This window comes from Lycium ferocissimum, chromosome 3 (genome assembly GCF_029784015.1).
Source record: "Lycium ferocissimum isolate CSIRO_LF1 chromosome 3, AGI_CSIRO_Lferr_CH_V1, whole genome shotgun sequence".
Lineage (NCBI taxonomy): Eukaryota > Viridiplantae > Streptophyta > Magnoliopsida > Solanales > Solanaceae > Lycium > Lycium ferocissimum.
In genome coordinates, this window is record NC_081344.1 from 18,492,971 (window position 1) to 18,514,406 (window position 21,436).

Sequence of the window (21,436 nt, forward strand, 5' to 3'; positions counted from 1 at the left end):
TGCACGAGTAGTACTCCTTTTGACATTGAGAATCCAACATACAAGTTACTATATGACTTTTTCAATCATTATTTAGATGTTACTTTAATTTGTCATTTTTCGTCTAAGAGTAGAGTTGGAAAAAACTAGTTGATTTATGTCTTGGTTTCCTAAGATAACATTTATTAAGGGATAATTTTTTTTTTTTTTATTAAGATGACACTTATTATAGGTCGGAGGGAGTATCAAAGTAGAGCGAATATTTGAATTTCAGATTCTCCGTCACCGATCAACAAAATATTTCATTATGGAACCCGTTTGAGATCCCGAATAAACCTCAGAATGAAAGGACAAAGAAGATCATATTCATATACTCCTTTTTTTACTGGCCCAATGTGAGTATATCAAGAATACTAATTACTCCCTCTATCTCAATTTATGTGGCACTATTTTTTTTGGTCTGTCCCAAAATGAATATCACCTTTTATATTTATAAACAATTTAATTTTATGAGATGATTTATAGCCACACATTTATATAAGGCTTGTTTTGGACCAAATATTTTAAAAGTCTTCCTTTTTTTCTTAAACTCCATGCCAAGTCAAATAGTGCCACATAAATAGGGACAGAAGGAGCAGTAGTTATGTATTATTCTTAATAGCCATCCAAAAGTCTCAGTGATTGTTGGGTTTAATAGATAGGTTGAATGGGAAATGGAGGGAAAATAAGTGGAGGGAAAATGAGTTGTCCCCTTTTGCTTTATGAAATAATCATTTGTCCCTCATAGGTGGTGGAAAGAAAAGTTTTCCTACTTAAAAGTAGAAGCACTCCTTGTTGCTAAAAGGGTCAAGAAGAGGGTCTCTCCTCGCACCGTCGTCGTCGCTCGGCTCGGCTTCGGATTTGGATTTGGTCGGTCATCGTCGCTCGACTCAGCTTCGGATTTGGATTTGGTCAAATGATCTGATTGATTGATAATCTTTTTGGACCAAAATTCCTTTAATTTTAATTTAATTAATTATTATTTAATTAATTAATTATTTTCAGATCTTGACCCGTTAGTGAAGTCTGACCCGCGACCCGTTTCTTTCCCGGATTAATGTAAACCTCCATTTTATTTTTAAAACGAATATTTTCTGAAAACCTTTCTGAAAAGCTGCAAACCTCTTCCCAAGCATTAATGGCTATAAATTCCAGTTAATATTCAGATTATTACTTACGAATTTTCTGATATTTTTCTATTCTTCTACTCTCTTAAAAGTTTACTTCTGTGTGATATACTGCCGTTAAGTGGTTCGCCTAACATCGGGGTTTTTGGTACCAACACACCGGTGAGTGAAATCCTTCTATCCTAGGAGGAAATATTCCACATTCAACCTCGGGTACTTGAGGGGAATAATTTCTTTAAGGACACACTGTGCATTCAGTAGGCTGGATTTATGTTCCTTAAAAATATTTTCGTATACTCTTTCTGATTATTTTTTCAGATTCTGTTTTACTTTGGTTTATACTTTCTGATTTTGTAAAGTTATTGATTTCTGGAAATATTGCTAAGTTACTGTTTCGTAATACAGATTGATAACAATCTTAAGGAAATTATTGCTTATATATTTTAATCTGTATTCTGTTTTGGAGACTAAAACCTTCTGGTTTTCTACTCCGTTGGAATTTTTCTAGTCCAACTTGAAGAACATAAAAACTTCGTTGGATTATTAAAGTTCATAACAGTGACGCGATTTGAAGAACATAAAAACTTCATCGTGAAACAGATTTTGGAAAAAGGAAAATATATATATATATATATATATATATATATATATATCTTCTCTGTTAACTGTTCTGTTTCATTTGCCATTTATTAAACAGTTTGTCAATTATTGACAGTGAAGAATGGAAACAGAAAGTGATGTTAATGCTCCTAATGGAACTGCAACTGTTGGTGCGACTAGGGTACTATTTGTTGGTACTACGTTGGCGTACATTGGTTGGGCGACAAATGTTGCATCGTCAAGCCGTCCAACTATTTTCGCACACGCGATGACACCGGTAGAGAAACCAGGAAAGTTTTGTGGTATCAACTTCAAAGGATGACAGCAAAGAATGTTCTTCTGGCTGACTACTCTAGGCATGCAGAAGTTCACAAATGAAAATCCTCCTGCTACTGAAGAAGGAATGCCTGAAAACCAGTGCTTTATGATTACTGAGGCTTGGAAGCATGCAAATTTTTTGTGCAAAGGATACATCCTTAGTGCACTAGATGATGATCTCGTATAATGTCTACGATTCGCCAAAACTTCAAAAGAATTATGGCTTGCACTCGAAAAGAAGTATAAAACTGAAGATGCATACTTGAAAAAATTCGTGGTTGCCAAGTTTCTTGACTACAAGATGACAGACAGTAAAACTGTTGGAACCCAAATTCAAGAACTCCAAGTCCTTATCCATAACCTTATTGCTAAAGGTATGGTGATCAACGAGGCATTTCAAGTAGGCCTCGTGATTGAGAAGTTGCCTCCTTCATGGAGAAACTTCAAGAACTATCTGAAACACAAGCGTAAGGAAATGTCGCTGGAAGATCTTGTGATTCGCTTGAAGATTGAGGAAGATAATAAAGTTGCTGAAAAGAAGTGGCGTGGAAATTCAACGATTATGGGAGCGAACATCGTTGAAGAAGCTGCTCCAAAGAATAAGAAAAGGAAGAAACCTTTTGGAAAGAGTAAGGAGCAGAACAAGAAAAAATTCAAGGGCAATTGCTATAATTGTGGGAAAGCTGGCCACAAAGCCCCAGATTGTCGTCTCCCGAAAAAGGACAAGGGAAAGGGACAAGCCAATATGGTGGAGAAGAATAATGACATGGATGATCTGTGTGCAATGCTATCGGAGTGCAATTTGGTTGGAAACCCAAAGGAGTGGTGGCTTGATTCTGGTGCCACTCGACATGTTTGCGCCGTAAAAGAAGCATTTGCAACCTATGCTCTCGCTGGACCCGAAGAGGAATTGTTTATGGGAAATACTGCAACAGCCAAGGTTGAAGGGTATGGGAAGATACTTCTGAAGATAACTTCCGGCAAGGTGCTGACTCTCAACAACATTCTGCACGTTCCAATAATTAGGAAGAATTTAGTTTTAGCCGGACTACTCATCAAAAACGGGTTTAAGTGCGTGCTGGTTAGTGAGAAAATTGTAATAAGTAAGAATGATATGTTCATAGGAAAGGGCTACCTCACCGAGGGCCTTTTCAAACTCAATGTAATGGTTGTTGACAGTATTAATAAGAATTCAGCTTCGTCTTACTTATTGGAGTCAAATGATTTATGGCATGTTCGTTTAGGACATGTCAACTACAAAACCTTGCGAAAATTGATTAATTTAGAAGTATTGCCTAAATTCGAGTGTAATAAATCAAAATGTGAAATCTGTGTTGAATCTAAGTTTGTTAAACATCCACATAAGTCTATTGATAGGAATTCAGATCCTTTAGAATTAATCCACACAGATATATGTGATGTGAAGTCAATACCATTTCGCGGTGAGAAAAAGTATTTTATAACTTTTATTGACGTTTGCACTCGATATTGTTATGTGTATTTGCTTAATTGTAAGGATGAAACAATTGACGCATTTAAGCAATACAAGAACGAAGTGAAAAATCAATTGAATAAAAAGATAAAAATGATTAGAAGTAATAGGGGTGGAGATATACGAAAATTTTGAAATAATTGTGACTTGTATGTTATAAGTCAATATTTTGATTTTAGTTAATATGTTTATGTTGTTTTATGGAAAAACTATTGGTGCAAGGCATCACCAGGGCAAAATTGGAATTTTGAAAATTTATGGAATTTCAAAACGAGATTACTAATGAAAGCTCAAAAAAAAAGAAAAAACCAAACATTAAATGGAAATAAAAAAAAATGCAAGTTTATTAATAATGTGATGATCATGTGACAACTAGTTAAGAGAGTATATACATGTGTTCATCCTTAGAAGCTTCAAGAAAAATCACAAAACAAAAAAAATTGAGAGCAAACCTTGAAGAGGCCATTCGGCCGAATAGAGAGGAAGAGAGAAAAAAAAATTCCAATCTGAACTATCTTGGAAAAAGCTCAAGAAATGTATAATTAGTTTAGCAAAAGAGCGACGTTTTGGAAATATTTGAAGAAAAAGGTAGTGTGGAATAGGTTTATATGTGTTTAAGTAATGAGTGGAAGTTGGTGCCCATGGCGTGTGTGCATGTGAATGACATCGGACATGTTGATGTGGAAAAGATGAATTCAAGTTCAATTAGTTTGTTAGTTGTGTTATTGGATCTTAGTAATGCAAACAAAGGTTTAATGACTTGAATTGGCATTGGAATTGCTTGTATGTAGTTATGAGAAAATTATATGAATTTATGTGATTTTTTATATAAAGTATGGAATGAAAGTTTTAAATGTTAATTATGATTGTTGTGATGAGTTTGGAAGGAAAACAATGTGATTTGGAAGTGTTGTTGCATTTGTAGAAGCTTTTTGAAAACATTTGAATCCATATGGAACGTTATTGGAATGCATTTGAAGAATATTGAATTAGTTAATGAATATGGAAAATGTTGGTATTAGTTTGATAAAAGTTTGGATGGCAATTATTGAACTATGTAGAAAAGAGACTATTTGTGCCATAATGTAGTTTATGATGATTGTTGATGTTGTTGTTGATACACCGAGATGATTCTCGGGGATGTCATATGTATAGGGGAATCTAAAGGCGTAGACCAACATGACCTTAAGTTGAATACTTAGAATCTATAACTTACCTTTGGCAATCTTGACCATTTGTAGTTTTCTGGGCGAAGCGGGGATCGAGTTTAAGCGAGCGTAAGACGCACGTAAGGTATGTAAAGCCTACCTTTCCTTCTTTTGGCATGTCCTAGTCATACTAGGTTAAGATCGGGACCTCGGGAATAATCTCGCATCTTGAAAATCCAAGTTTGATTTTGAGTACTATTCCATTCAAAGACAATTGAATCATAATCCTTATATTTGGGTAAAGGAGTAAACCTTTATAATCAATGTATTCAACAAACCCTTATGAATGGGAGCCTAATGTTTGTAATTTCATGTCCGCCGCCTCAACTTGACCCTGGGCCCTTGGTCCCGAAAAATTTCCTTATTTGGTTTACCTTAGGATCAAAATGGATTTTTAAGGAAAACCTTATGATGTTATTTGAGTGTTCTTTACTATGAATGACACTAAAATTTTCTCGAGAACGACCTACGATATGTTTTTTTTGAAAAAATTTATAACTTATGAAGGCAACTTTTGTATATAACTTGTGGCTCGATACTTAGGTTGTTAATGAATATGTATATGAATATGAAACTAGGCCGAGTTGAAATTTATTTTTGATACACATCCGCTCGTGCCAATGATAACAAGAATAAATCGTGCGCCCTATGATAAAATCGGGTGTTAGTGGCACTAGTTATGCCGTGATATGGTCTAATGATATGAATCCATCAAATGTGTGATATGATGTGTATGGAGATTTGAAACATTCGTAGTATTCGTGTTACAGGTGTCGGGTGGTAGCCACGTTGGAGACGATTTTGAGCATTAATGAAATTGATACTTGATTTGGTATTTTCTCTTTGTAACATATTTCACTTTATGGGTTCCTGTGTTCATGCCCGCAGTACCGAAGTAAAGGAAAGTAGGCTACAACTTGTTGGTCACTTTGATGGACTGGTATATATGCTTACGTTATGTATATGCACGTACATTTGGACTAATGGTACATGCGGCCCTCCGTTTGACCAGAGGCCTCGTACAATGTGGGTCGAGGGTCCTATGTACATTTGTTTTTCGTGATTAATGCGGTCTGTGACAAATGCATATATGTATATAGATAAACTTTGATATATATTTCACATCCGCGATGAAGTTGGTCATTTTTACGCGTGCTTTAATTAATGATTATGATGCCCGAGCTATGATAGATTATGACGATTTGGATGAATGTCCGTTTGGGTGAGTATCGGGTCGTGTGGAGAATACGAATCTCCTTTTGCAGAGATATGTTTAGAATATGCAATTATTCATCAAACTATGCCCCCACACACCACAATCAAATTTGCGGAAAGGAAAAAAGACATTAAAGGAAATGATGAATGCTTTGTTAATAAGTTCCGATTTCTTAGAATTGTGGGGGAAGGATCCATAAAACAATCTATTCCATATGAACTATGGAAAGGAAGAAAACCCAACTTGAAATATTTCAAAGTGTGGGTGTGTTTAGGTCCAAGTTCCTTTTGCCCAAAAGGGTAAAATCGGACAAAAACTGTGGATTGTGTTTTTATTATTGGTACTTCGATTTTTGGTTCACAAAGACAAAGTATTTAAATTGAATCAATGTGCTGAATTCTTTGAAAACATTTATCCCAATTGAGTCGTCAAGTGAAAGTTCTTGCAGTTTGAAGAGGATCCAAGGCGTAGCAAACGTGAAGGACATCTACTTCCTTTGGACCATATTTTGTGACATGCTTGAAAATGAGCCTGGACTATGTCATCTTCGGCATTTCGGAAAAGTCAATTTGAGATTGAATATTTTGAATATATGGGAATTGGTTGATCTTCCTCCCGGAAATAAACCTTTAGGATCAAAATGGATTTTTAAAAGGAAAATGATGGCACTATTGACAAATATAAGGCAAGACTTGTGGTCAAAGGTTATAGACAAAAAGAAGGCCTTGATTACCAATAACAAGAATAACATCTATTCGGGTGTTAGTGGCACTATGAGTATATGGTCTTGAAATCCATCAAATGGATGTCAAGTACGGCTTTCTTAAATGGAGAATTGGAGGAAGAAATTTACCTCGAGGGTTTTGTGGTTCCTGGTAAAGAAAGGAAAGTGTGCAAACTTGTTAAGTCACTTTATGGACTTAACAAGCACCCAAACAATGGCATGCGAAGTTTGACCAAACAATGTTGACAAATGGATTTAAGATTAATGAGTGTGACAAATGTATTTAGATAAAAAATACTCCAAATCATGAAGTCATTATTTGTTTATATGTTGATGACATGTTGATAATGAGTAGAGATATTACCGATGTAAATGCTACGAAGCGTATGCTTGCTAGCAAATTTGACATGAAAGACTTAGGAGTTGCTGATTTGATCTTAGGAATTAGGATCCATAAAACTCCACAAGGTCTAGCATTATCACAGTCACACTATATTGAAAGGGTACTTGACAAGTTAAAGTATTTAAATTTCAATGTTGCAAAGACTCCAATTGATGTAAGTTTTGCATTTCAAAAGAATGAAGGTGAAAGTGACTCACAATTGGACTATGCACGAGTTTTGGGAAGTTTGATGTATATTATGGACCGGATATAGCATGTGCTATTAGCAAGCCGAGTCGATTCACGAGTAATCCCAATCAAACTCATCGGATGGCAATGAAACGAGTCTTGGGGTATTTGAAACACACGAAGACTATGCTTTGCATTATAACAAATATCCCGCCGTGATTGAGGGATATAGTAATGCAAATTGGATCACCGGATCATCTGAAGTTAAATCCACAAGTGGATATGTTTTCACAATTGGGGGTGGAGCAGTGTCTTGGAAATCATCCAAACAGACGTGCATCGCCCGTTCCACAATGGAATCTGAATTTATAGCTTTAGATAATGAATGTGAATTTCTTAGAAGATATTCCATTACGCCCAAACCTGCGGGACCTATATGGTACATTGTGATAGTCAAGCAGCAATAGGTAGGGCAGGGAGCGTTATGTACAACGGAAAATCTCGTCATATACGACGGAGACATAATATCGTGAGACAACTACTTTCTAGTGGAATTATCACTATTGAAAATGTAAAGTCTAGAGATAATGTGTCGGATCCACTTACAAAAGGCCTAACTAGAGAGGCGGTTGAAAGATCATCTAAGGGAATGGGTTTAAGGCTTAGGACAAGTCATCATGGCGGTAACTCTACCTAGAAGACTGGAGATCCCAAGAGCTAGGTTCAAGGAGATCAAACAAAGTTGTGACTGACGGTTCGTCATTGTCAAATAACTCAATCCATTCTCGTGATGAAGACAATGTTCAGGAACAGGGACAAAACATTAAGGCTTTTTAACGAGTTAATAAAGCTTAAGTTTTTTAATGGTTTCTAAGTTTGGCAGGTTTGAACAAATAGTGTATCAATAAGATAACACGTTTAGGAATCACCTATGTGAGTGTGAAGTGTAAGCCGCTTCAAAGAGGATGATTGTAAAAAGCCCATTCTCTATAAACTCATGAAACCAATAGGTGTTCATGGCTGAAACGAACACAACCGTAAGAACCATAGACGGTTGAGGGTTAATTGTGTGACTTATGTTGTCTAGGTATACAACAAATTTGGACGGTTCAAAGATATCACATCTACCGATTGATCGAGTATATCCGATATAAGTTCACTACGGAAAGTTCAAAGGGAAACCTACTTATCCAGATGCAATTAGTCTTCGCATGTATATCACACGATTGTCCGCGCATTCCTTTATATTATAGTCATTCCCCATTCATGTGGGGGATTGTTAGGTTTAATAGATAGGTTGAATGGGAAATGGAGGGAAAAGAAGTGGAGGGAAAATGAGTTGTCCCCTTTTGCTTTATGAAATAAGCATTTGTCCCTCATAGGTGGTGGAAAGAAAAGTTCTCCTACTTAAAAGTAGAAGCACTCCTTCTTGTTGCTACTTCGGCTTCGGCTTCGGCTTCGGATTCGGATTCGGTTTCGAATTCGGATTCGGATTTGGATTTGGATTTGGTCAAATGATGTGATTGATTGATAATCTTTTTGGACCAAAATTCCTTTAATTTTAATTTAATTAATTATTATTTAATTAATATATTAATTAATTATTATTTTCCGACCGCGACCCGTTTCTTTCCCGTATTAATTTAAATTTCCTCCGCTTTATTTTTAAAACGAATATTTTCCGAAAGGTTGCAAACCTTTCGAAAAGACCTCTTCCCCGCGCATAAATATGAAAAAATCGAACCGAATCGAAACTTCAACAAACCGAACCGAACCGAACTAGTTTGGTTCGGTGTTTCTTTCAAAAAACCGAAACCGAAATAGCCGAACCGAAAAACCGAAATTTAAATTTAATACATTACCCAAAAAAATTAAAATAGTATTAAGTTTAAAGCAAAAAAAAACCCAATTGTAATAAGTCCTCTTTTGCATTTGTATCCCTAATTTTTGAAAAAAAATCAAATATCCTTAACAAAGAAAGGTAACTAGGATGTCTCTTTAGGATTAATGTATGTCCTTTATGTGTTTTCTTAATTATTCTTACCATGTATATAGCACCTAGTAATCCTATTATGCTTATAGTTTTCTGTTCTTGTGCTTTTTTTTTTTTTTTTTTTTGATTTCAATTTATCAGTTTTATGTTTTATTGCTTTTGAGAATATGAATTAGTGTCAATGGAATCGCTTCTAATATTATATTAAAAAAACCGCATTGAAAAAACCGAAACCGAACCGAACCGAACTTTAAAAAACCGAAACCCTAGTTTTTTCTGTTCTTCTACCGAAATAGCCTCTTAAAAGTTTACGCCACCCCTATTCCCAACCAGTGCATTAATGGCTATAAATTCCAGTTAATATTCAGATTATTACTTACAAATTTTCTGATATTTTTCTATTCTTCTACTCTCTTAAAAGTTTACTTCTGTGTGATATATTGCCATTAAGTGGTTACCAACAACACATCGGTGAGTGAAATCCTTCTATCCTGGGAGGAAATATTCCACATTCAACCTCGGGTACTTGAGGGGAATAATTTCCTTAAGGACACACTGTGCATTCAGTGGGCTGGATTTCTGTTCCTTAAAAATATTTTCGTATACTCTTTCTGATTATTTTTCCAGATTCTGTTTTATATTGGTTTATACTTTCTGATTTTGTAAAGTTACTGATTTCTGAAAATATTGCTAAGTTACTGTTTCGTAATACAGATTGATAACAGTGATGACATACCATTCATGTGCTTCAAAGTAGTAAAATAACACAACTAAAATAAAAAGAAAATACAAACTTCATAAATTAAACGAGTACAAAGATTCATCGCCGTCATGGCAGTAAGGTAATAGAAATGATGAATTCAACAAACATGACACTCATTATTTTCTGAAGAAAAGGAAAGAAAAAAAAAGTTGTTTATTTGAATCCTATCATTACTATCTCTATTTCTCATGAACTGCATAATAGGTTTGGATGCCTGATAGAACAGTATCAGTCACTTGCAAACCAATGATAAAAATTGCTACAATAAATGTAAAAAAAGTCCATGGGGTGATAAAATGCGTGTTCTTCCACTCAGCAATCCATGCTTTTCCTTTGCTACTGCATTGTATCTCAATTTTGTATTTCACGTCAACAAAGGCACGTGGATTAGGCACCAAATCTTTTGCTATCTCTTTGAAGAGATTTGTTACTTCTTGATCAGTTCGAAGAAAGTTAAGAAGTATACCTTTTGATCTGAGCTCCTTCACATCTTCTGGATGATCAATAAGTGAATCCATGAAGCATAGATAAGATGTAACACTAAAGTCATCTGGTGTATCAGGGCATGCTTCATATGCAGCCAAGTTTAAAAGCTCCGACTTGGTTGAATCATCTATTGTTATAAATGGAAGTGTTAAAAGAGCTGTACAATCAAAAGATTTGAACTTAATGTCTGAAAGAAGACGACCCTTTCCACGCGCGAAATGGATTCCTGCTCTCCTCAGCTCCATGGCTGAGCGATACGAGCACCATTCACCCCTTAGATAGCGTCCACCTCCTAAGAAAGCCTTCGGGTCTATGAGATGTGTTCTTAATAGCTCGAGGAGATGAGAAGGACGCTCATGATCATGACCTTTCCCATTTGTTGTCTCTGGAGAAAAGGGATTTCCCCCAAAGAAATCCTTGATACTTCGAATGAATCCATGCTCTTGAGGAGGGCTTACGTGTGAACTCGATATGAACTGTTTAATCATCTTCATTCCTTCATCTTTATTGAACTTATAGGTCATTAGAACCTGCAGGACTTCAAATGGTAACTGATTTTCAAGTAAGAAAAGATCGCGGCGAATGAGAGCTATATCAGTGATCTTCATGTGAAGCTGCTTAATATTGCCAGGGACAAAGCCGCAGAGAATATATTGGAGGATGAAGCAGCCATCCACAAACATCATCTGTGCAAACTCCTCGTCATTGTAATCTTTAATTAAGTCCTCAGCATAACAATCCCTGACATTAGGCACAATGTTCTTGACTCTTATGTAAAGCTCATCTTTGGTCACTGAATTTGTTAATAGCCGTGATGAGACCCCAACATATTTACTTTCTTGATCAGCAAACTGAAATGCCAATTTCTCCTTGTACTTCTCCATAGGTTGAAGCTTTGGTTTTCCATGGTGAAATGGACCAATAGCAACAACAAGGGGCTCGTAGCAGCTAATGTTGGATTCAATCCCACGTAGCATTTCAGGGACCATCTGAATTTTTGGCTTCTGTGTTGATCCTTTGGCAGGGTACCCTCCACTCTTCTCCAAGGAATTTAGCCACTGTATCTCATTTTCACTGATTTCATGAGTATTTGAGTTTGACTCTTGATGGATTGTAATGCTGCATTCATCTTGATTATCACCAGTCTTTTCTTCTGTAGTAATCGTTGTCCCTTTAGCAGATTGTTTATCCATCTAATTTTGTGAAACCTCCTCAAATTAAGGATCCCAATCTTGATAGTAATTGAAATTTAGCAAACATGTTTATATTTGTTTAAACTGAAACATTGGACTAGTACTTCATGATCAATATTCTCTTTTACTTTAGGCAAGGTGATTTCTCTTCATTGTCAAGTCAGGTATTTTCACACCAGATACATTTTTTGGCTTTCGGTATGAAAAATAGAATAAGAATAGGATTAGACAAAAAGAAAGAGCATTTAATTATTTGCATGCCTGCTTGTAAGAAACATATAAAGAGAAAAAGGGCAAGGATTCTCCATCTTTTATCAGTTAAGTGATCAGTAAGTAAGTTTCCAGCTCTCACTTTAATTCCTGGCATTCTTGAAATTTGTTTGCAGACCTAAAATAAAGTAAAAATGTCCCATCTCTAATTTCTTGTCTTCAGCATGTTAGGGAAACTAATTAGTACACCTCCGTTTCGATTTATGTGTCATAGTTTGAGTTGTTACGGAGTTTAAGAAAAATAGAAAAACTTCTGAAACTTGTGATTTTAAACATGCCATAACATTTGTGTGTCTATGAGATAGTTGAAACTTGTGGTCTTACGCAAGTCATAAGTAACATTTATGTGGCTTTGAAAAGTTCTCATTACGGGAAAAATGAGAAGTCAAAGTTAAATTGGATTATATATTATTCTTAATAGTCATTTAAAGGTCTCATTCATGATCATGTGCTTGAAAGTAGTAAATTTACACAAATAAACACTAAGAAAAGAAATGCTCTAGTAGTTATATATAAAGAAGAGTACAAAGCCCAATAACAGTCATAGCAAGTAAGGTAAAAGAAATGATGAATTCAACAAACAAGACACAAATTATTATTTTCCACAGAACAATGAAGCTGGCTGGTTTTGGATCCTATCATTACTAGGTGTCCTTTTTTTGGACAGAATAATAGGCTTGAATATCTGATAGAACTGTATCAATCAATTGCAAACCAATGGCAAAATTTGCTGCAAAGGGATTAAAAATCACGACCTACCGGTAGGATTTCCAACTTCACTAAGCGAGCAACGTCTTTCGCATTACAAGTACTTTTGCAACCAAGGAATTAGCCCACTAATCCCTTCCCTTACAATACCTCTATTGCAAGCACTTACTTGACTAACTCTAGCCAAGAACCAAACTAATTCAACTACCTCTAGCTGAACTTCAACTCACCATAACTAACTATATTTAGGCGTTTACACAAAAAGCTTAATAAACTAAATACATACAAAAGCCCTTCTTAAAAGAAATGTAGGTTTACATTATTTAGACCAAAAGATAAAGACTAAAATAACCTAGGACTTAAGACATCTTCAGTATTGGGATCTAGTCGTTGGAGTTATTTAGTCTTGATCTTGAAAGCTCTGAGAAAGCAGTGGCGGCTACTCTTTTCAACAATGAGAATAATATGTTTTGAGTTGCTAGGTCAAACAAATGCCAACATGTTGTTTATACAGGGGGCCGAGTGAGGAGCATGTGAGAAGCATGTGACATAAATAGAGACATTGCAATGATTTGTCTGTCCTGCTGTGGCTCTGCAAGTGGGAACAGTGCCACAGCTTTACAGTTGTCACAGTTGTACAGTGTCCAGGGGACCTGATCAAGGACCTGGTCCCTGATGCATATGTCGATCATCAAAACTCATAACTCATCAATTTCCCCCTTTTTGATGATGACAAACTCGTAAGTGATGTTCCCTTAGAGAACCAGGTTCCCCTTGCAGATTTGGCCCCAACAACATGTAGCATAGAGTATTTTCATTCAGAGAACCAAGGATTCCTTCTAGCATTCAGAGAACCAAGGATTCCTTTTGCAATAACTAGCACACTTCCCCCTTTTGGCATCATTGAAAAGAGATAAAGATTGGCACAAGCAATAAGAAGTTCAGAGACATTGACCCAGGCCACTGGGGTAACACAACATGAGTACAAGCAGAAATAGTAAAGCACTAAGAGAACCATGTGCGAAGATCAGAGAAGGTGCCAAGCAGAAGAAAAACTTGGTATAAAAACATAGTAATCAATTCAATACAAACATACTAAAGTAAACGTCAAAATGCCAATATCAAAGAGAAAGTGCAGGAAATGTGACGGGATAGAGGACCAGGGTTAGACAGGGTGGGAGGAACTGGTAGGGTTAAAAGCTTTGAACATCATGTCTAGTCTAGTATCCACAGCTTTGTGATTGGCCGGGATCTGCTCCTGGAGCTTTGCAACTTTCTTTATGAGACTAGAATTAACCTTTCGCAACTCTGCAACTTCAGTCGTTGTATCTCCACTGGGACTATGTACCTCCAGCTTTAGTCTGGTGATTTCTGCCTTTAGAAGGGTGTTCTCAACCTGCAACCTTTCCACATCAGCCAAGATTTTCTCATTTGCTTCAATCAGACCGGATATGGTGGATGTGGCCCCTGCTCCTTCCTTCTTTGGAACACATTCACATTCCTCCAGAGTGGACATAGAGAACATCTATTTCTTGGTCCCTTTGGAAACTTTACCAAGAGGCACATTGAAATGCTCAAACACTTTGGTAAGAAGAAAACCATAGGGCAGACCATGCTTACCATCCTTGATATCCACCACTTTTATCATGTGCTGCAATATAATGCCAGACAAGCTGATCGAATTGCCACCATCCAGAATTTCCATAAGGACCAGGTCCATCCTGGAGGCAATACACCTTTTCTCAGTAGGAGGAAGCATGACCTTGTTCACAAACTCAAAGAGCAACTGATACTGAGACTTTATTTGTTTCTTACAGATGGTCTCAGTGGTCACATGGTCGCCCCTTTTAACTATGTGAAGCTTGAAGTCTGCAGTAGCATTGTCTCCTTCCTCTAGTCGACTTACTCCAGCAATTGGAACACCAAGAATTATCCCCAGCTGTTCTTCATTGAGGGTGAACTCCATCTGACCAACTTGGAAAACCAATGAGTAGTCATCATTGTACTGAAGATTTATAAAGAAATTGGCTATTTCTTTCTCATAAGCCACTGCAGGACCTTCCATTAGATGCTCTCATTGTTGAGACTTGAGCACTTCCATTAAATCCTCTAACGCGTTGTGGACAACAATCTCTAGATCAATTACTCTTCCCAGTAAAACTTTCTACCCTTGTAGATTATGTTGTCTTTCCTTCTTCAGTGTTTGCATGCTTTTGATTGAGCAATCTGGTCCTTCGATACTGACTTTTCTCCTTTTGGAAGAACCTCCCTCCTTACTAACACTGTTTTTTTCGTTTCTTGGGAGATTTTGACACCATTCTATCCTATGCCACGGCTTCTTCCTTTTCGCTTTCCTTACCTCTTTCAGCCACAACTGTCTTTTCAACAGCCATTTGCGTGCTTTTACTTTTGGAGTTTCACCTGACCAAAAGGGCTTCCTCCTCCTCTTCTTCTCCATTAGACACAACAATTACTTCTTCCTCTTCATCCCTCAACTTATTCAAATTTTCAGAATGTACTCGCCTCCGCCTCTTACCTGTTGTCTTTGCTTTGTTAACCAGTAAGACAGAGTCTAATCTCGCCTTAGACTTCTGCCTTGAAGTGAGAGGTCTCTTCCTTTGCTTAGAAGCAGGCCTCCTATCGGCGAAATGTTTTCTCCTGCTTCCCCCTTTCTCATCTGCTTAGTACCCCCAGGCCTTTGCCTATATACAATTCGCAATATAATATCATCATTAGAGTTTAATTCATGCCCTTCAGAGTTAACCTTTTCAGAATGGTTAGAGGAACCAGGTTCCTCCTCTGAAGAGGCTTTCCATTCAGGTGTGGTTTCTTTCCATGGAACTGCAATTGTAGACACTTGTTGAGAGGCAGATGCCATTTCAGAGGGACCCGGTCCCACATTCACCACAGCATGACCTAAATGACTCTGTGTTGACACCTAATTTTTGACCTCCCATGATTTGCTTTAAATACCCAAAGTCCTTGAAATATTAAACAGAGGGAAATGTGTTTTTAGGAAGTCAAGATAATTTTATAAAAAATCTATTGAGTCTATGTCTTTCCACTTCTGTTTGATAAGATATTTCTACAAATATTACAAATTAATTTAAGTATTTTTTCACAATTAATAGATGCTTTTGCAAAATTTACCAAGAAGAGGGTGATAATTCTCCATGATTATTCACTTAATTGTCTAAATTGTTGAAGTAACAACTTGCAAAGTATTTTACCCTGTTTAATTCAAGGAAGATTGATTGATCAAGTGAGTTGGCCACTTCTACCCCTCATTTCTTATTTAATTAAGTTTGGTTTTTTGTTATTTTTACTGGGATTAATTGAATTTTAGTCGTAATTAATTTTGAAATTACCATGAAGTGGCTATAATTAAAATAATTAATTATTAGCCGACTATGATAATAATTCAAACTAGTCAGAATTGATTTAAGGCCTTTTGACAAAGTTTGTTTTTTTTATTACTTTTATTACTTTCATTTTTTTGAATTAGACCAATTAGTTTAATGGTTTCTTATTTTTAAAGTGTCCAAACTAATGGACATCTTTTTAAATTGGGCTATTTATGGAATTTCGCAGTCTCACCCGCCCATATACATGATATACGCATGAATATACGTATATCTCGATATATCATGTATATAGGCAGGCCCCTTCTATTTTATTTTTATTTTTTATTGGCCGAGCCCAGCCCAATAGGGCCAGACCCGACCCAAACATCATAATACATATGCCCTCCGCTTCATACAAACGGACCCCTAAGGGGTCATTTGTATTTTGCTAAGGTTTCTTCGTGAAACCCTAGCCGCCAAAGGGCGATGCCCCTTTCTTCTACGTCATCGTCGCCATTTGTGGTAAACTTTCAGGCGGCTGTGTTCTTTTTAGACTTGGTGTGGCTAGAACGAGTAAAGCATTAATTGCTTCCGCTTGTTTTCGCCTAACACCGCCCCAAACACGGTATTACCTCTCCATGCCTTCACCTTTTACATGCTTTAACGGTAACATCCTGCAAAGCTTTAATTGTTTTTGTTGTTTCACGATTTTGAATACTCAATTTTTATTGGTTCATGAAGAACCCCACTTATCGGTCCATTTCAAAAATAGATTTGACCCTTCGTTCTTGTTTTTAGGCTAATCTTGACCCTATAATGACGATGTGAGGAGGAAATCCCATCTATGGGAAGTTATCCCACATCATGAGTTCAAGGGTTTTGAAATTTTGGGGATTCCTATTTAAAGGACTCCGTTTTTCATTATTGAACAAGTTTGAGAATATTCTGAAAAAATATACTCATAACACTCGAAATACCTAAGTTTTGGCATCTTTGCTTTCAAAACTTTAAGAATTCAAGTAAGTTTAAAATTTTTAAAATTTCTTTCTGGTTTGTGGTGTGGTGTTGAGCATATTTGGGGGAACAATTGGTCCCTCCAATTTTAGATCTCGACAAAAGGCTGTACTACAAAGAGGTAATCCTTTGCTCCCCTATATTTTCTCGTATTTTTTTTCTCTGCATTCTTGTGATATGTTTAGCTGATAGTGACTAGTTTTTTTTTTAGTGGTAGTGTGTAGTTTCCTGTTTCTTTCTTTAGTCTAGCTTCATCATGATTAGTTAAAGTAATTAGTCCCCTGTTTTTTTTTTTATTCAATCCGTTTCATCATGTGTAGTTATATTGTTTAGCTACTTTGTTTGTTTGGTTTGGCCTACCATGCTTAGTTATGATGTCTAGTTCTTCTATTCTTTGCTTGAGTTTATCATATCTAGTTGTAGCATTCAAGATCCTTGTTACTATGTTGAGTATAGTTTAGCTAGCTTAGTTATAATGTTCAGTTCCATTGCTTCTTTTTTTAACTCGTCATGATTAGGCACAGTGTTTAATCTCCCTGTTCCCTAGTATGTTTACCATGTGTGTCTAACTAGCTTGGGTGCTTTGCTTAATCTATCATGTTCAGCCTATGAAAGTTGATCATCTATCCCTGTTTGGGTCATCATGTTGGAATCCAGTTAATTAATCCCTTATTTGGTTTAGTCTACCATGTGTGGCTTAGTGTAACTACCCGTTTGGTCGTTTAGCACTTTTGGACTCTTTTTCGTTAAAATATCCTTTCCGTAGCTTTAAATGGTATTTTTAACTTGCTGGGATAGGTGGCACGGTTATATAATTGATGGGTAATTTTTGGAATATATTTATTTAATGTGTGTGAATGTATTATTATTATTAGTAGTAGTATTAGTATATACATAAATATACATACATATATATATAGTTTGGGGTAGTCAGTTAATTAGTGGATAATGGGCCAGTATCACTTTACATAGATTGAATAATTAAGGACTTAAATTTGTTTTTTTAGAAGAAAAGGAGTGGGCCAAGTCACCCCATATTGCAGGCCACGTTTAAAGAGGTTATTAGGGATTAAAATATTTCTGGTGTTGAGGAGAAAACAGCGTAACATCAAGGGGTTTTGGCAACATTAACCGAGAGCGGGGAGGAGTAGAATTTCCAAGTATACATCGTATTCAGGTATTACACCAACTTCGTTCCATAACTATGCTTCTTGAATTGAATCAAGATGAGGAGTAAAGTTAATTCTTTATTACATAGTGCAAATAAGGTATCTTTTGGGGGGCAAAATAATTATGGGGTAATGATTTTTTTTCATAGGCATTGGGAATAACAATATTACATTATAATGGACAAAACTTCTCTATGATATAGTTCTACTCTAATTTGCAGAGAATTCGTTGGGGCTTCTGCATATTTGTATAAATATTAACTCATGTGTTGGTACTGGTTGATTAATGAGACCATCTCTGCCATATTATGCTGAGAAGGCATTTTATTTTTTTAAACCAATACGTTTTGAACATGTGAGCGATTAATAAGATTAGTCGACTAATAGCAAGATAGTTAACGGACTTTGAATCCGAGGTGATCTATAATAATGGGATTAGTTTTTTCTAGACTAATTTGGACCCATTATTTATGTTATTAAATAGATTGAGGCTATTGGATATCGTTTGAAAAGATATTTGGTGTTTCAAGAGAGGTTTGCGCATCGGTTATAAGACACTGTCCGTTCGGAAGCACTTCGGAAGGGAAAAGCTTTGGTGTCAGAGTTCGTGGCACCTGTTCGGCATTGAGGTAGGTTACGGTCTACTTTAGTTAGACTCTGATTAGAGAATCGTATGTAGTTGTAGAAAGTGATGGGGATAGCATGATAGGCCTTCGGGCATGAAGTAGAGGTGAATTCCAATTAGGTTGGCTCTATCAGCTGTTATGTGGGCTTGTCGCCATATGTGTTATTTCCCGTGATTATCACCTGTTTGTATCTCTGTCACATACTAGCTCACTCATCACATGAAAAGGAATGGTAATATTAATATGACTTGTAATTGTTGATTGTATATTGGTGATATTGTTGAGATTGATATCATGCATGACATGCCTTCCCTATTATTCTTGTGATGATGGTGAGGTAAGTGATTGAGAGACTCCGAGGTCTTTGCCGGAGATTGAGAGTGACAGAGAGACTCCGAGGTCCTTGCCGGAGATTGAGAGTGATTGATAGCCTTCGAGGTTTTTGCCGGAGAGCACGAGTGGTACATGGACTTCGCGGGTCCCCCATGGGTCATGGCTTTGAGGCACTGCTCTTAGCATGTGTGTACGAGAGTGGAGTGAGAGAGGTGACTGTTGCATTGCATTGCATTCATCCACTCATATATTTGACTGATCATTTGGTGAACTATAACTGTCTTGGTTGATTTCATGATTTCTTTACACTTGTATATGATACGTGACCATACCTATTTGCTCTATGTGTTACTTTTTAGTTTCCACTTCTTCATACATTATCTAATCATTGTCGGCCTATGATGCTTACCGATACTATAGTTGTACTGATACTACTCTTGCTGCACTTTTTATTGAGTGCAGAGTACGATCCAGGCTCCAGTTCTACACCCCATGGCTGATACACGAGGGTGACATCTTTCAGTCATTCGGGGTGAGCTACTTGGTTATCCGTGGCCCCTGAAGGACCTTCTTTATTTATTTATTTCTTTTTTTGTATTCGACAGACAATATGTAGCCTTCGGGTATTTTCAGACTTGTAATCCGGACTATGTTTAGCGCTCTTGTACCCTTTGACCAGATTTTAGGGATGTCGTGACATTTCTAGTGATGATAAGTATTTAAGACTTGATAACTTCTTCTTCTTTAATTTTTCGATTATTTAACTTGTTATTGGGAATGTGGTTCGCCTACTCGGGGGTTATAGTGTAGGTGCCACCACGACTCGTGGATTGAGTCGTTACACTTAGGATGGTTAAGCTTTATTTGGTCCAGTTTGCTATGGTGTTTTAATTTCTTGTCTACTTGGCTGAATGTTGTGTGCTTGTCTAGCCCTTATGGCTGTCATAAGTAGGTTTAGTTACTAAGTGTTGATGTACTAGTATGAAACAGCCTTGAAGATTTAAAAATGAGCCTGCATGATCTTATGAACTTGCTTGACTGAACAAGTGTGCAATGTGACATTAAAGGTTTAATCTGGTTTAAATAGAGAGAGATAGCTTGATATTTTTAAAATTGTTGATGTGCAACTTGGCTGTGACAATAGGTTTACTGGTTTATCGATATAATGTGAGGTTTATGTATCTTGATACAACTAAAAAAGGGCAAATGAGCTCACATGATTGATCTAAGGTTGCAAACATAGGCTAGGGAGTCAATTTTTAAAAACTGTACACAAGTTGGTTGTTATAAGAATCTTGGTGAGTCTGTGTACCCATGACATGAGTTAAAACTGCACATGACTATTGTAATATTTCTGCCCTTCTACTTGCTGATAGTTTGTTATCTTGGGATCCTTGGATCCTCAGTAAATGAATGTATCTTTGCATGAGTTGTCCATGAGAAAGGAGTGACATGTTTAAGAGTCTTAGGTGATTGTATGTTAGGAGTTTTCTGCTTTGGATTATCTGTCTATACTCCTTGTTTTACTTGAATGGATTTAAGGTCATCTTGGGAACCTAAGGGTTGACATGTCTACTATGTTATATGTCTACTATGTTATATGTCTACTACCTCACACTCATATGAGGGATTACATGATTCATTAGTTGTTTACAATCTATAGACCTTTGTTGGTGCTACTGCTATGCTGATTCTTGCCTTAACACATTTTGTAGTTAGTTTTTGCAATGTTCATTGACTGTTGATTGGTTGGAGTGTTCTGAGTACACATATAAGGGTTTAATTTAGTCAAGGCAGTGAGGTTTTATATTCATGTATCCTTGAAGTATATTCATGAAGATACATCAATAGGGAGGTTCAAGTGGTTAGCAAAGATTAAGCTTGAACCCTCCCCGGTGTTACCCATGCCTCGGGTTCCTAAAAACCCCTTGGAACTTGTGCAATATCGGGAACACGAGGGTGAAAGCTTTCTATTGCTAACCATTTAAAAATCCCTAAAGGTGTGTATATTATTGGTATACCAAAGGGATACATATAAGTAAATCTCTTCCCTTGACTCAAACTTAAGCATTAATTAGGCAGTTTTGCTATTATTTCATCTTTGAATTTTGATTATTTGTTTGGATGTGCATTCCTGGTATTAATCCTCATCCTTTTCTATGTGATATCCTCCTTTGCATTTCTGGGTCGTCCATTCTTCCATATAGGGATTGGGCCGAGGCCCAATTCCAACTTTGACCGAGGCGGTGTTGATTATATGAGG

The 21,436-nt window shown here is 36.6% G+C and overlaps 1 protein-coding gene across 1 annotated transcript; it reads right to left on the minus strand.

Moving 5' to 3' along the window:
- Positions 1-10,064: 10,064 nt before the first annotated feature.
- LOC132051003 (UPF0481 protein At3g47200-like) lies at positions 10,065-12,705 on the minus strand. The gene has a single exon (XM_059442318.1). It carries the CDS (start codon positions 11,707-11,709, stop codon positions 10,210-10,212), a length of 1,500 nt encoding a protein of 499 aa, XP_059298301.1. The 5' UTR covers positions 11,710-12,705; the 3' UTR covers positions 10,065-10,209.
- Positions 12,706-21,436: the final 8,731 nt, after the last annotated feature.

Bases quoted from the DNA above. Each gene is read 5' to 3' on its own strand.
- LOC132051003 (XM_059442318.1), bottom strand. From the start codon at position 11,709: ATGGATAAACAATCTGCTAAAGGGACAACGATTACTACAGAAGAAAAG.